This window comes from Pongo pygmaeus, chromosome 9, assembly GCF_028885625.2.
Source record: "Pongo pygmaeus isolate AG05252 chromosome 9, NHGRI_mPonPyg2-v2.0_pri, whole genome shotgun sequence".
Taxonomy (NCBI): domain Eukaryota; kingdom Metazoa; phylum Chordata; class Mammalia; order Primates; family Hominidae; genus Pongo; species Pongo pygmaeus.
In genome coordinates, this window is record NC_072382.2 from 112,294,707 (window position 1) to 112,310,970 (window position 16,264).

Below are 16,264 nucleotides of genomic sequence, written 5' to 3' on the forward strand. Positions count from 1 at the left end.
TTTAAAAAGATAGATAAGAAGACTCAGCAAAGTCAGATTATATTATGGGTTGGAAGAGAATAAAAAAAATTTCAGGACATTACACATGGGCACAAAAAAATAGGACAGGCATGTCAAGTGAGGTTTGAGAAGCACAATCAGGTTAGGCCACCTCTGGGTAATGTCTGTCTTCTCTGGACAGGTCCAACACCTTACTGATAAGTATACGAACATATATAATAAATATTTTACAACGTCAAACCAAAGCAATGGCCTTGTACTTCTCATTTAACTCCCCAGTAGGGTGTAAATCTTGGTTATCCTATTGTGTGGAGAGGGAGAGAGGACAGGAGGGAGGGAAGGACTGTAAGTCTAACAGATGAGCCTAAGTCAATCATTTTAGTCTGCATGCTCAATGGTAGGGATAATAACTACCATTATTTTTGAGGTGCTTAGCAGAAAACCCTGCATTTATGGAAACTTAATACATACTTTGAGGAAACTATTAGCTCCAATTGGTAGGCTGGAGACAATGGAAAGAGAGAGATTATTGACTAACTTCTGTCTAAAATGATTTAACTAGACCTCAATGTTCTCCTTCCTAGAAAGTTAAGAAATACATATAATGAGAGAACATTATTTGTAGCAAGTAAGTAGCTAGTGTACAATATAAACAGCAGCTTATTTAGAGGACAAATGAACAATTTCTACTAAGGAGAAGGGGAATAATTTGGGGCACATCTCTGCAGAAAAGGTCTTAATTCATTTATTAAAGGTTAAAGATTAAACATATGAATACTGAAAAAATACCTCTGAAGGAGAGAGAGCCATTTGTCCTTTTGTTCTGGAGAACTGCAATCAAAGAAAATGGGAGAGAAAAATTAAACCACATAAAATACAAATGCTAACAGATTTAGGATTGTCAATCCAGATGAAAATATCAACAGTCTGTTGTTGCTAATACAGTTGCACACATAAGCTGCAACCTTGGCATAATTGTGTTCTAGAGAACTCTGCAGTGGAAATATCCCTTTGGAGAAACTACAGTCAAATGTCGTTTTATTAAATCCTTTTGGATGGATCTAAGACAAACCCTCTTTTCTACTTTACTGCTTTTTTACAAGTAGCATTATATCAGTGTGAGAGAGTTCCTATAGTGGAAAGAGTACTTGATTTGGAATCTAACACTTGATTTCAAAATTATATGCAAGCTAGACAATCATGGACAAGTCATTTAACCTCTAAGCCTCAGTTTCTACACCTATGAAACTGGGTTAGTATTTTTGTAGCTCAAACGGCCATACAAATAGAAAGTATGCTCAATATTGAGAACACAGAGATTAAGAGAAATTTGGCATGTGGACGGAAATCTCTTTGCCCAGAAACCAGTTTGTTGTTAGGAAAAGAAACATTAAAAAAAAATACATACAGCAAGATTATGATTTAGTAAATTAGTTCATTGAAAACTTATTCTTAATAACTATAACCTTCTAAGATCAATCCATTGGCAACTAAATTAGTATTAATTTTTATGCTGATTTCACTATTACATTTAATTCTTCAGATTAAAAATAATTTAAAGTTTATTCCTATGTGGTCTTGTCACTAACAAGCTTTTAAAATCATATTTCTCTCTCATATTTTTAAAGACAGGGGTCTTCCTCTGTTGCCCAGGTTGGAGTATAGAGGCATGATCATGGCTCACTGCAGCCTTGAACTCCTGGGGCTCAAGTGATCACGCTGGCTCAGCCTTCTGAGTAGTTGGGACTACAGATGCATGCTACAAGGCCTGGCTAGTTTTCTAATCTTTTTAGAGATGTTGGAAATCCTAGTTATTTTATTATTTCCAAAAATACATTTATTCACTAACTTTGTTGTTTAGCAATTTTCTCCATAAGCAATCTCCCAGGATTTGTCATCAGAAAGTGTATCACATTTTTTTTTTTTTACCATTGAGCATACATTTTCCATCTTTCACAATTCCTTACTATCTTTTGATGTATTCTCTTTTCTAAAATAGATTTTCTAGGTTCACTTATGTCAAATCTTGGATTTATTTAGCAAAAATCTGTTGAGAAACAGATAAGAGGTTTGCTTCAGACCTGCTAACTTTTTTCAAAGCAGTTAAAGAAAATTGCCCCTTTAAGACTCTTAGTATTTTTTTAACTTTTAACTGAAATAAAAGATATATAGAGAAAACTGCACAAAGCTTACATGCACAAGCTTGAAGAATTTTAACAAACTGAACACACTCACATAAACCAGCACCCAGATCAGGAAATAGAAAATCACCTTGGAAGGTCCCTTATATTCTTTTCCAGGCAGTAGTTTCCACTATCCTGACTTCCAATAGCACAAAATAGTCTTGCATGTTTGAGTACTTTATATAAATGTAACCATAAAGTATATACTATTTTGTGTCTGGCTTCTTTCAACATTATGTTTATAAGATTTAATTATATTACCACATGTAGTTTTAGATAATTCATTCTCCTTTTTTTCTTTTTCTTTTTCTTTTTTGAGATGGAGTTTCACTTTTTTTTGCCCAGGATGAAGTGCAATGGCGTAACCTCGGCTCACCGCAACCTCTGCCTCCTGGGTTCAAGCAATTCACCTGTCTCAGCCTCCCAAGTAGCTGGGATTACAGGCATGTGCCGCCACGCCTGGCTAATTTTGTAGATTTTAGTAAAGACAGGGTTTCTCCATGTTGGCCAGGCTGGTCTCGAACTCCCAACCTCAGGTGATCCACCCACCTCGGCCTCCCAAAGTGCTGGGATTACAAGCGTGAGCCACTGTGCCTGGCCAATTCATTCTCATTGCTGTGTTCCCTTGTTTGAATAAATAGCATATATTACTTCAAAATATAAATTATGAAGTGTGTCAGGTTAATGTATGGAGATTGATTTGTGTAATCTTCTTGTATATTTCCCTTTCCCCCCTACTCTATACCTGAATCCAGGACTCCCTTTCTTTAGTAATTCTTAATCTCAGGCATTTTTACAGGACTAAAAATAGAAGTACTTCAAAGTCAATGACTATCTCTGCATTTTATAAATAATTAAACCCATTAAAAAGACAGTGAGATCCAGGACAGAAGAAAGCAGTGTATCTTGGAAAATAAAATAAAAAGGGCATGGCAGATTAGAAGATTCTCTCAAATTATGGAGGAGATAGAGGCCTGTCATCACTGAGAGTGAGCCGGGAACCATATGTCACTCAGTTAAGGTACCCTAAGGAAACAGAAAGAACACAGAGGAAATGGTTTTAAGGAGTCATTAGGGAGGCTGGGTCCTAGGCACCAAAGTTTTTATATTGGCAAAGATACCTTACACCCACCCCCTGCCCCCCTTATGGCAAAGAAGCAGAACATCTCTGCATATACAGGGACCACTCTGGGCATAGAAAAAAATGTCAACAGTGACCACAATAGACTAAAGTCAGAAGCCCTTTATCTGTTTTGGAGGCATCTTAGAAGTCTCCTGTATTCTAGTTCTACCTTATAAAAACAGCAGTTCCAGTAAAGAAGAAAATCTGATTTCCTACCAGCCTGGCAAAATGGGGGTTTAAGATGAGTTTTAATTTGATCTATAAATAAACACGCATACCTGAGTTTGTAGTCTAAGATTCACAGTAGGTACTTAAGTTAAAATATTATTTTCTGATTCTTATAGACAGACCATCGTCAGATTCAAGTACTTCCTGTGCCTTTTGACTAATTTTCCCATTCTATCATACCATTATTTGTGAAATCAAGGTGCAGCACCTATTTTTCTGGTGAATCAGAGTATATGTAGCGATAGAGTATACATAGTGATAGAGTATACGCATGCGATAGAGTATACGCAGCGTATACGCATGCGATAGAGTATACGCAGCGATAGCGTATACGCAGCGAGAGTATACGCAGCGAGAGCGTATACGCAGCGAGAGCGTATACGCAGCGAGAGCGTATACGCAGCGAGAGAGTATACGTAGCGATAGAGTATACGCAGCGATAGAGTATATGCAGCGATAGAGTATTTGCAGTGATAGAGTATATGTAGTGATACAGTATATGTAGTGATAGAGATGAAACTCCTTTTGGGCTTTTTTGAGATGTGACTACCCTGCTTTCCAAAGTAAAGCATGAAAAGCTCACATGGATTGTCTGCTCTTTCCTCAATTTGACTCAATTGGGAGGTTTTCAGATTCTGGCAATTGTCAGTCTTAGATTTCAATGCTATTAGTTTTTACTTTCTATTTTTATTTTTTTGAGACCGAGTCTTGCTCAGGCTAGAGATATTGCCCAGGTTGGAGTGTAGTAGTGCAATCACAGCTCACTGCGGTCTTGAGTTCCTGGGTTCAAGCAATGCTCCTGCTACATCCTCCCAAATAGCTAAGACTACAGATGGGTACCACCATGCTCAGCTAATTTAAACAATTTTTTAGAGATGGGGTCTATGTTGCCCAGGTCTATGGTCTCAAGCAATCCTCCACCTCAGCCTCCCAAGTAGCTGGGACTACAGGTGTATGCCACCATGCCTGCATAATATTTTGACTTTTTTGTAGAGATAGAATCTTGCTATATTGACCAGTCTGGTCTCAAACTCCTCCCTTCAAGTGATCCTCTCACCTTAGCCTTTCAAGCAGCTGGGATTACAGGCACCAGTCACTGTGTCTGGCTACATTTACAAAAAATAGTTATTATAGTAACTGGATAGTAGAGACTGCTTCTTTAACCTGCTACCTGATGGAATTTTAAACGGATGATGACCTAGATTTCCCTAACATTTCCAATGATTTCCACTCCTTCCTAAAGATCCGAGCTTCCCTCTTGTATTTCACTTCAGTGTGAAAAACTTGTGTTAACATTTTTTTTTTTGGCAGGACAGTTCTGCTAGTAATAAATTATTATAGTTTCTTAAAAAAATCTTCATTCTACCTTCATTTTAAAATAATATTTTTGCTGAATATTGTATTCTAGGTTAAAAGGTTTTTGTTTCAACACTTTAAAAAAATATATTCCATTGTCAGCTGGGCGCGGCAGCTCACATCTGTAATCCCAGCACTTTGGGAGGCTGAGGCGGGCAGATCACCTGAGGTCAGGAGTTTGAGACCAGTCTGGCCAACATGGGGAAACCCCGTTTCTAATAAAAATACAAAAAAAATTAGCTGGATGTGGTGGTGTGCACCTGTAATCCCAGCTACTCAGGAGGCTGAGGCAGGAGAATCACTTGAACCCGGGAGGCAGAGGTTGCAGTGAGCCGAAATCATGCTATTGCACTATGGCTTGGGCAACAAGAGCAAAACTCCATCTCAAAAAAAAAAAAAAAAAAAAAAGCTCCACTGTCTTCTAACCTCCATAGTTTCTAATGAAAGGGCCATAATAATTCAAATTGTCATTTTCCTATTTGTAATACATTGTTTTTATCTGACTGCTTTCAAGATTTTTCTCTTATCTTTGATTTATGGTTGTTTATAACATGACCAGGTATAGTTTTCTTAATAATCACACTGTCTAGGTTTCAGTGAGCTGTATATTTATGCCTTTTACCAAATTTAGGTAGTTTTTAACCACTATTTCTTCAGCCCCATTTCTTCGCTCCTCTTTCTGTAATTCCAGTGACATGTATATTATACTTTTTGATATATTCCCACAAGTCCGTGACACATTTTTCCTTTAAAAAATCTTTTTTTTTCCTGTTCCTCAGATTAGAAAATTTGTATTGATAAATCTTCAAGTTCACCAATTCCTCTTTCATTTCCATTCTGCAAAGAAGGCCACTCAGAAAATATTTTATTTCAAATATTTTAGTTTTCAGTTCTAGAATTTTTATTTGGCCCTTTTTAGTATTTTCTATTTCTCTGCTGATATTTCCTATCTTTTTATTAATTTAAATTGAATTTTCCTTTTACCTGCCATGCTTACTTATGAAAGCTGTTTTAAAGTTCTTTTCTGGTAATTCAACATATGAATCATCTCAAGATTGGTATCTATTGATTATCTTTTTCCTTGTTCTTCACACGTCAAGATATTTTAGATTGTATTCTGGACATTACAAATGTTTTGTTTTGGAGACTGTATTCTGTTATATTTGTGGAAGTGTTGATATTTTTGTTTTAGCATAAAACTAACTTGATTAGATGAAGCTACAAACTCTATTTCATCTGTGATGAGTTGCAGCTCAGTTCAATTCTTTCAGTCTTAGCTTCAAGATGCTCTGAGTCTATCTCGTGCATGTGGGGTTTGGTGATCAGCCAGAGATTTGGGCAGTGTTTATACATAGAATTTGGAGCTTCTCTTCTCTGCTACTTTCCTTTTTGAGATTCTCCCCCTCATCCCACAATAGCTGTGGATGACATAGCTTTTGTCCTCTGGTTCTTCAGCTCAGAAAGATTGTTTTTGCCAGTTTTAGTTGTCCTACACCATGATGTAACTGTACCCTGCCCTCAGGCTAAGGCCTTAAAAACAGGAAACTCACCCAGTACTTGTGCCTACTTCCAAGTTTAAATTCCTCTCCAAAAGACCTCACTCTGCCATATCAGAGGCAGAACTCCTCAACACTTCACTTTTTTAAAAAAATAAATTCAGAAATTTTAGATTTCCATAAAAGTTACAAAGATAATATAGAGATTCCCTACATAGTTCTCATGCTGTTTAAGTTCAGAGGAATCTAAATGTTATTCTTTTACATTATCATGGCCCATTTGTCAAAACTAAGAAACCAATATTAGTACATTACTATCAAACTCTTGACTTATTTCAGATTTCACCATTTTTTCCAGTAATGTCCTTTTTCTGTTCTAGAAGCTAATCTAGAATAACACATTATAATTATTATATCTCTTTAGTAACTGATCTATGACCATTTCTCAGTCTTTCTCTGATTTTGTTTTTTTGACCTTGAAGATTTTAAGGAGTGCTGGTCAGGTATCCTGCATAATATAGCTCATTGTGTGTTTGTTGAATGATTTTCTCATGATTAGACTGGAGTTAAAGGTTTTTGGGAGGAAGATCACAAGGTTAATTGTTCTTCTCATCACAATATATCAAGGAGTACATGTTATCTACATGATATCACTGGTGATATTAACCTTGATCATTTGGTTAAAGAACCATAGTTTAAATAATATAATATAGGTAAAACTTCTTTCCACATTTTCCCCTCTTTTCTTAAAAAAAAGAAGTTTCATGAAAATTCCTTGATTAAAAATGTCATGTAGTCACACCCTCACTTAAAATTACTTCCTTTCACCTGTAACTCCAAGGAGATTAAGCAATAGGAAATGATAATATCTAGAGAAATCTGTCATGGAAAAGAAGATATGCTGAAAATGAAAAAAACACATTTTTTTTTTCCAAATCAGTTCTTAAAATCTTGTGGTAGGCCAAATAGTGCATAATAGCATTTAATGACATGCCTATCTTTTAACAAAAGATTAACATCGTGGAAAATTTAAGTTGTCTGGCTTTACGATGATGTCCTAGGAGTTTTGTGGTGGCAAGAAGAGAAGCAGAATAAAAAGCATCATGTGCCTGTGATGGACACTAACTTTAAGTGTAAAACAAATACTGGAGAGGTTGGGACACAGTTATTCAAAATCACAGGTGTGAGTTTGATTGTTCACTCTGAACTGGACAGTGCTAATTAAGCATGTTCATTAGAAGAGGACAAATATTCTGTATTCATACATTCTCCAACCCCATCCTAGCATAGGAGTAAGTCTTGGGAAACTCTGACTCCTTAAAATCATACATTTGCTTTCTATTGTCACATCTCTACAGACACCAACTCAAAACCTGCTATACAATTTGGGCAACCAGTATTTCATGACATTAGTTTTATTTGTATAATAAAACACTATTTATTTAAAAATTCAGGAGTATAAACCACTTATTGAAACTTAATTGGACTACACAATTTGCTTCAATGAAAGTCTTTTTCAGTGGTTTGAAAAGACTGATAAGACTTGAAAGCTCAATATGTAAAACAAATACCTACATATTAAGGAAGGAGATGTTGAAGAGGGGGTCCTAAAGATGGGACTACTCTATTTCCCTTCTATATATTTCCCTTCTATATTCCTGTTGTTGTTGTTGTTTTTTTCACAAAAATAACTTGTCAAACCAAGGTACATGATCCCAAGAGTTCCAAATATTTACCATTAATCTTCACATATTTTAATCAAAAGCCCATTGGGAGAAATATATGGCATACAAGTATTTTGGTTGGGTGTATGTGTCAACAGATGAGTTATCAACTTAATACACAATCAGAATAAAATATTTCCCTCTTAAAAATTAGAGGAACAACATTTGATTAATTTTTTTTTAAATTTCGATCCTAGAAATTATCATAGTAGCTAACCCAGGTAAACAGAGGACAAGCTATAGTTCTTACCTGAAAGTGGCCACAAAGTTCACTGTGGGCCAGCCCAAAACAAAGGATTTCATGGCATTGGTGTTGCCTTCTCCCACTTCATCCACACAGTTTGCTGTCCACATATCAGTTAATTTAATTTTATTTTTTATCTTAAAGTTATTGTTATATCTAGAAAGATAAAAACCAAACAGAACCTTTTGTTATTTTGTTTCTTAAATTTTATGGGAGCTTCTCTGGAAGGCATCATCCTCAGCAAACTAACACAGGTACAGAAAACTAAATACTGCATGTTCTCACTCATAAGAGTGAGAGCTGAACATTGAGAACACATGGACACAGGGAGGAGAATAACACATACCAGGGCCTATTGAGGGGTGGGGGATGAGGGGAGGGAACCTAGAGGACGGGTCAATAGGTGCAGCAAACCACCATGACACACGTATCCCTATGCAACAAACCTGCACATTCTGCACATGTATCCTGTTTTTTTTTTTTTTAGAAGAAAAATAATTTATGGGAGCTTCTGTACTTGTGATAAAAGGACCATTTTCACTAATCATGGGCAAAGTGTCTTATTCATTGTTTTTATCTTCAGTGCCTAGAAGAGTAAACTAAAACAGGGTTGGCTACCTTAGCCCAAGAAGATCTTTGAAACATTGGTGAAACAATTAGCCCTCATGCCTGCATTTATGGCAAGAAATAGCCATAAACTGGCCACCTTATTTTTCTACATGTAGAGCATTGCATTTGGATCAAAAACCTAACTTCAAATGTACTGCTGTTACAAAATATTAATTCATTTATTATTTATAACTTGCTAATTTCCAAAACAATCTGAGTGGCTGAAAACAGAAAATACACAGGATTAAAATGTTTATAAAATTTTCATTTTAAGAGAGATGCACTAAAAAAACCCTGTAGTTAATTAGAAGAATTTATAATATATTTTCAATGAAGTGGTTACAAGATTTTCTAGCCTTTAGAAGCATAGGTTATTTTAAATTTCCTTTCTTAGATTTTGTTCAACCATTTCCCCTTATATTCTGGTTAAGGGTAAAAATCTGCAGTCCCCCAAAAAGAACCTAAACCAAACTTAAAAAGTAGGGTTGACACAATTAACATTCATCTCTGGGGACCTTGAAGGTGATCTACTTTAATTCAAGTGAAATTGCTTTTAGACAATTTCTACCTAATCCCCGTAGACTCCTGATATGGAAACCACCATATCTCTTGACCTAATTGTCAGGTTTAACGCTAGCAGGGACCTGAGACTTAAATAGAAGGCACCGAGAAGGATAAAGAGAACGCTCAGGAAAACATGGGTACTTCTTGGCATTCAGAACCATTTGTGTAAATACTAAAAGTTAAAATGAAATCAAAGGTACCTTATATGGAAGTATCCCTAAAAATTCCTCTGATTCATGGAATATTTAAAGATACAATTTTTCAGTGGAATTCATAAGATGAAAAACGATTTTGCAGGAACTGAAGGAAAATCTAGATTCAAAGCCTCATTTATGCTTCCCATAGAATTTAAGTGTAATAGAAAGTGCCTTGTGGCATAATGGCTTCTTTCTACATTTCAATATTTTCCACCCTATTGTTATGAATCTTTAGATTTTTAAAATAAAACAGACCCAATTACAGACCAAATCTTATTTATTGATGCCAACTGTTTGGGTAATATAAAATTAAAACTACACATCTTTGGAAAAAATAGGTATCCTTCCATATTTGTTTACACATATTTTGTATTTTCTGATGCAAGTCTCTATCTTAGTAGATGCTGCAGATATCATGTGGGAACATCCACATCCATTGACCTGGAAAAAAAGTCATCCCAAAGATCCTTTCCCTAGATCAATAAGGTGCTACATTATCCACCCCGATTTCCAAAACAAGCAACTGTCTAAAAGTATAAACAATGACTTCCATTCTCCTATAATAAAAATAATGGCCAATATTTATTGAGAACTTACCATATACCATTGTTGTAAATACTTTACACACATTATTTAGTTTGATCCTCAGGAATTTTAAAGGTAAGGAAATGGAGTCGTAGAGAGGTTAACCTGCTAAAAGTCACACAACTTAAGTAGCAGAGCTAGAATTTAAACTTGGACAGTGTTGACTTCTGAGCTTATTTATGCTCTTAACCACTAGGCATCTATAAAAAGTCCTGGATATCACTATTCCTATAAAGCACCTGAAACCTGGGTGAAATTATATTTTCCATGAAGTTCTCTTCAGCTTTTCAATCTTTGGCTTTTTTTTTTTTTTTTTTTTTTTTATCTCTCCAGAGCTACAAGGCTTTCTGATGTGGCTATTATGGAGGCTGAGGAAGAAATCTCATGAACACTTATGAACATAAAGCTAGATGGACTAGATTGAAAATATTTAAAAGAAGTATTCCAATAAAGCTTTATATTAAAATGGGCATTCTTGGGGTCATAGAATGCTTCTTCAGATTTTTCACTTTCAATTTCCAATGGTATTAGACAATAGAAATTAAAAAATGCTAATTTAATGTGAACCAGCTCCAATAGCATGACAATGACTATCTCCAATAGTATTACGACAACAGGAATTAAAAAGTGTGAATACAACATGAACAGACTGAACAAAATCCCCTAAAAATAATTTTTTTTTTTTTTTGAGACAGAGTTTCGCTCTTGTCACCCAGGCTGGAGTGCACTAGCGTGATCTTGGCTCACTGCAACCACCACCCCTCAGGTTCAAGTGATTCTCGTGCCTCAGCCTCCCGAGTAGCTGGGATTATAGGGGCCTGCCACCATGCCTGGCTAATTGTTTTGTATTTTTAGTAGAGATGGGGTTTTGCCATGTTGGCCAGGCTGATCTCGAACTCCTGACCTCAGGTGATCCGTCTGCCTCGGCCTCCCAAAGTGCTGGGATTACAGGTGTGAGCCACTGCGCCCGGCCAAATTCTTTATTTTGACAACGTAGTCCCTTACTACAAATTTATTAAGCTGACAGATGTACTTTGCTTTCCTGTCCTCCTATCTTCATACTGGAGAAAATTCCAGTGAATTGATGAAATACACAGGATTCCAGGGAGATTTCTCCCCATTCTAAGATAGGGATGTCTAAATAAATATGTTTTGGGGTAGAGCTCATTATATATTCCACAAATATCTGATGGTAATCCTATTAATAAATTTATTTCATCTTCTTCACCTAAACAGAACTCATTACTATTTACTATTTGCTTATTCTCATAAAATATGATAATAGTGATGGCTTACGAGGGTGTGAGGTAAATACAGTCATTTCTCCTTTCTGTAAATTCCATATGGGTGCTCAATGGCTATTATCAGAGAGAATAATAACTTCTTTCTAAATAATGTTTGTAAAACAGATCGTGTTTTTTAAAAAAGAAAACTCATGATTTCTTTTTTAACTCATGATTGGAAAAAGTAACTTATTTATCTTCCAAATGAATATCAAAAGTGGTCCCCAAGTACCCATCTAGCTTTAATACTTTACTAATTTAGTATGGAAAAGAATTACCATAAACTCAAAACAATTTTCAGCAAACATTGTCAGCATCCAGTACAAAACAGATCAAATATAATAATTTAGTCAATAGAAGGAAGCATTTAACACCCGCTTTATTGTTGTACTTACTAAAATTCACTAAACAAATATGTAGCAGTTGATTATTTATCCCACTCAAGTTTATTTCTCTAGGCCCAACCTAAGGACTGAAAGCAGTATCTAAAAGAAGCCTGAGGATGAGCTGATGTAATATGGAACCTAAGGTCCCCTCCTTGTCTCCTATAGCTCAGTAAGAGACTTAAGTGCTAATTTCAGATTATTTCAACAAATTAATTGATCCAGGGTAACACTCAATCCTTCATCCAAGGGTAAGAAGTGACTCAGAAGACATAGGTTTGGAATTACAGGGACTATTTGCTTTTGGTTGTTATTTCATAAAAATTAAGTTCTTTCATATTAAGAAGGATCTGTGAATATAACTAACTGCTATGAGAATGATCATGTAATCAATTTCCTAAAAAATGGTGGTCAAAATTTTTGCAAAGTGGCAGGATTTAATAATAATAATAATAATAATAATCACCTCAAATATCTATGTTCTATCTCAGGGGGTTTGGATTTATGCCAAAAAATAGCTTAGATCATTCACACTTTTAAATATTCCCAATGGGTATAAGAAGTACTTAAAATAATCTTTCATAATTTGAACCTCTTAAATAACAGCATTTAAATCAATTGATACAGTTTTTTTCACTTCACAAAGTGGACATTAAAGTTATCTCAAAAGCAGTGTACGGGAAAAAGTGGTATAACCTTATGTGAGAAAGGGACAATCAAAATAAAAAGTCAGCTACAGAAGCAGACGATGGGTACACATTTTGTCGATATATCTAAAAACAGCAATATTCTAGTGGAAAAGAAACTGTCTTTATATAAAATATTTTTAGCAAAACATAGGTTCCATAAAAACAGCTTACATGCTAACAGTATACAGAACAATAAATAACCTCAGGTAAAAAAACAGAGGTCCTCTATTCTAGTTATCATTGTAACTGCTAAGGGGAAAAATATTCAAAAAAGGTGAAGGAAACTATATTCTTCCCTAAGAGCTGAATGCATGCTACAAGTAAATAGTCTTTAAGATCCTGAAGTTCAGAAAATTGGTTACTATAAAAAATTTTTGTTGTCTATTTATCTGCCTCCAGGCTGAGGTAATACACCTAATGAGTACTGTGTGCTAAAAAATATAGAAAGAGCCAGCTGTTGGAAGTAAGGCCTAGATTCAAACCCCAGCCCTGCCATTTCTTAGTATACAACAAACCTTCCTGAGCCTCAGTGTTCAATATCTGAAACAACTCTTATCTTGGGGGATTGTTAGGATAATTAAACGAAATCTTTGTGATTCTCCTATTATAATATCTAGCATAAAGAACTCATCCAATAATTTTTAAATAAGGGAATAATTGTTTTTTGAAAATAATGACTTGTTCCTCTATTAATAGTTTCCCAACTTAGAGCTTCAAGTGGACGTAGTGCAAAGATGTGGCTGGAGAAACTTTTTCGTTCTCTTTATTCCTATAATACCATATGCACTCCAAAACTATATCTGTAGGCATTCCTTCATTCTGAAACAGTTCTTATCTTTATGCTTGCCTTTAGTTTAAAAAAAATGTTTAAAAACAGTTCACTAAGCATTCTACACCATTTCTTAAAAATGGGTATTTAGTTGGAGCCTTTTACTCATCCACGTGGAGAGGAACTCAAGCCTCTGGCCACAAGCCACTGAGTAACTAAGGCTAACAGCATCCACCTGAGTGAGCTTGGAAGTAGATTCTCCAGCTCCAGGCGAGCTTTGAGATGACTTTAACCCAAGCCAACAAGCTTGAGGGCCCTCGGGAAGGCTTGTAAGCCAGAAGCATCCAGTGAAACACTCTCAGACTCCTGACTCAGAGAAACTGCATGAGATATTTATAGTTTTAAACTGTAATGTTTTTGGGTAATTTGTTAAATGGCAATAGATAATCAATGTAGCCTACACAGGTCCTTATAACCTAACCCTTGTCCACTTCTCTAATCTTAATTCATCTTACTCTCCTTGGCTTGTGAAGTTCCAGTTACACAGGCCTTCTTTTAACTCCTCCAAGGGCTAAGCTTTCCCCAACTACCTTTGCACCTGCTGTTCCCTCTCCCTGGAATGCTCATCCTCCCAATATCTGAATGGCTGATTGCTTTCATCCTTCACTGAATTTTTCCCCGGACTACACCTACCTAACATATATGCCATCTTTTACTTCACCCAGCACCCTATTTTCTTCATAGTACTAATCACAATTTGTCATTCTCCCTCACCCCATGCATAAGACTGTAAGCTCCCACATTAGAATATAAGCTCCCAAAGATCAGGGACCGTACCCATCACATTCTTCATTGAATTTCCTACATTTATTCAGGACACAGCACAGAACAGGACCTAAATAAACACTTGTTGAAAAAACGAACGATCAATTTTTTTTTTGCAAAAAAGGGCATAAAATCACTTTAGATATTACCTATAGTAACAAAGGCAAGACATTCTTACAGTAAGCATTGAGTAGAAAGGGTATCTTTGTAAGTAAAAGTGCAATTTCATAATGATAATCAAGAGTATATAGTATACGTACTTGATTTTGGCCACAACAAACAGATCATTGAATAGGAAAAGATGCCGCTCCTGCCTCTGGAGGCCTCTTTTGAGTTCTGCCCGGCCATCAATCAGCAGAGTCCTATTGGAGCACACAAATGATGACAGAAATGTGCATGTGTCAACACTCGCAGAAGGACTTTCCCTGTAACAGATCAAATGCCACAGATCAGTCAAACGATCATCTTACAGTTGGTCAAGAACTACAAAACTCTAATTTTTTTTAATACAATGGTATAGCATCCTAACTGGTCATGAGTCTATTCACCACACAGTAGTCTTTAATATTTCATTATGAAAATTTTGAAACAAAGAAAAGTTGAAATAGTTTTATAATAAACACACGTATATGTATCTCAATCTAGATTCTACCATTAGTATTTTACTATACTTGCTTTATCAAATACCTATCCAACCATCCATTGAATAATTCGTTTTATTTTTGGCATTTCAGTGTAAACTACATACAGGCAGTACATATCCCCCTGAATGCTTCAGCATACATATCATTAACTAGAGTTCAATTATTTATTTTGAATTTTTCTTTTGATATAAAATTTACATACAACAAAATGTACAAATCTTAGGTGTATATCCACTGACTTTTGACAAATGTACTTATCTGTGTAATCTAAGCCTCTAACAAGATTTAGAAAGTGATCATCACTCCAAACAATTCCCTTTTGCCCCTTATCAGCTATTATATAAGTTAACCAAATATAGTCTCTATGAATTGGCTCCTGAGTTGTTTATTTCTTCACTGCAGGCTGAGACCTGTCAGTTCAAAACCTCACTAGTACCAAACTTAAATTTTTATATATCGAAGTATTTTAAAAATAGCCCAATCAGATTTTTAGCCAGTAACAGCCTGCCTGCTTTGCATACTCTATCAAACTACACCCAGCACCTGCTGGCCACTGAAAAGAGAGTGTCTGTGGTTATGAGACCCCCAAGTTGCTCATGCCCTTTAGAGCTCTCTGACCCAGCCATTCCTCACTACTGAGGAATGGACATGTACTCTCCAGAAATATCTGCTCTGATTCTCTTCTCCCCTGCCCTCCTTCCCTTCTGGATGGTGGCCCCTTGCCATAAGCCTCTGGACAGTCTCATACTGTGAGGGATTTACTCTCTCATGCAATCCTGCACAGTATGTTAAATCTTTGATCAGATCCCAAATACCTCAAACTCCTTATACCAGTCAATCCTGACTTGATCACCCCAGAGGTAATCACTATTCTGATATTTTTTTTTCCCATGGAAGACTGCCTGTTCTAGAATTTTATGCAAATTGAACCACAGTATCTGTTCTTTTGTGTAAGATATTACTTCCTCATCATATTTTTGGAATTCATTCATGTTATTACATTTATCAGTAATTCATTCCTTTATCTTACTTAGGTATTCAATGTATAAATATGCCAGAGTTTATTCTTCTATTGTTGTACACTTGTGCTGTTTCCAGTTTTTAGCTATTATGAATAAAATGGCTATTAAACATTGGTACTAGTCTTTTTGTATCTATGTTTTGATTTCTCTTGGGTAAATACCTCAGAGTGGAATTGTTAGGTCACAGAGTAGGTATATGTTTAATTTTAGAAAAACTACCAGTTAGTTTTCCATAACAATGGTACCATTTTATATCCCCAGCAACACTGTAAAAGAGTTCCAGTTGCTCCACGACCTTGCTAACATTTGGTGTTATCAACCTTTTGAATTTTGGCCAGTT

At 35.7% G+C, this 16,264-nt stretch overlaps 1 protein-coding gene across 2 annotated transcripts in view; it reads right to left on the reverse strand.

The window, feature by feature from the left end:
* Window positions 1–16,264, reverse strand: part of ARHGAP20 (Rho GTPase activating protein 20) — a 132,176-nt gene that overhangs the window by 37,670 nt on the left and 78,242 nt on the right. For both annotated transcript variants that reach the window (XM_054440284.2, XM_054440285.2), the window contains exons 3-5: window positions 14,519–14,683; window positions 8,361–8,510; window positions 790–831 (exon numbers count right to left, since the gene is read on the reverse strand). In XM_054440284.2, the coding sequence (XP_054296259.1) occupies window positions 790–831; window positions 8,361–8,510; window positions 14,519–14,683 (357 nt within the window). The remainder of the gene's footprint in view (window positions 1–789; window positions 832–8,360; window positions 8,511–14,518; window positions 14,684–16,264) is intronic.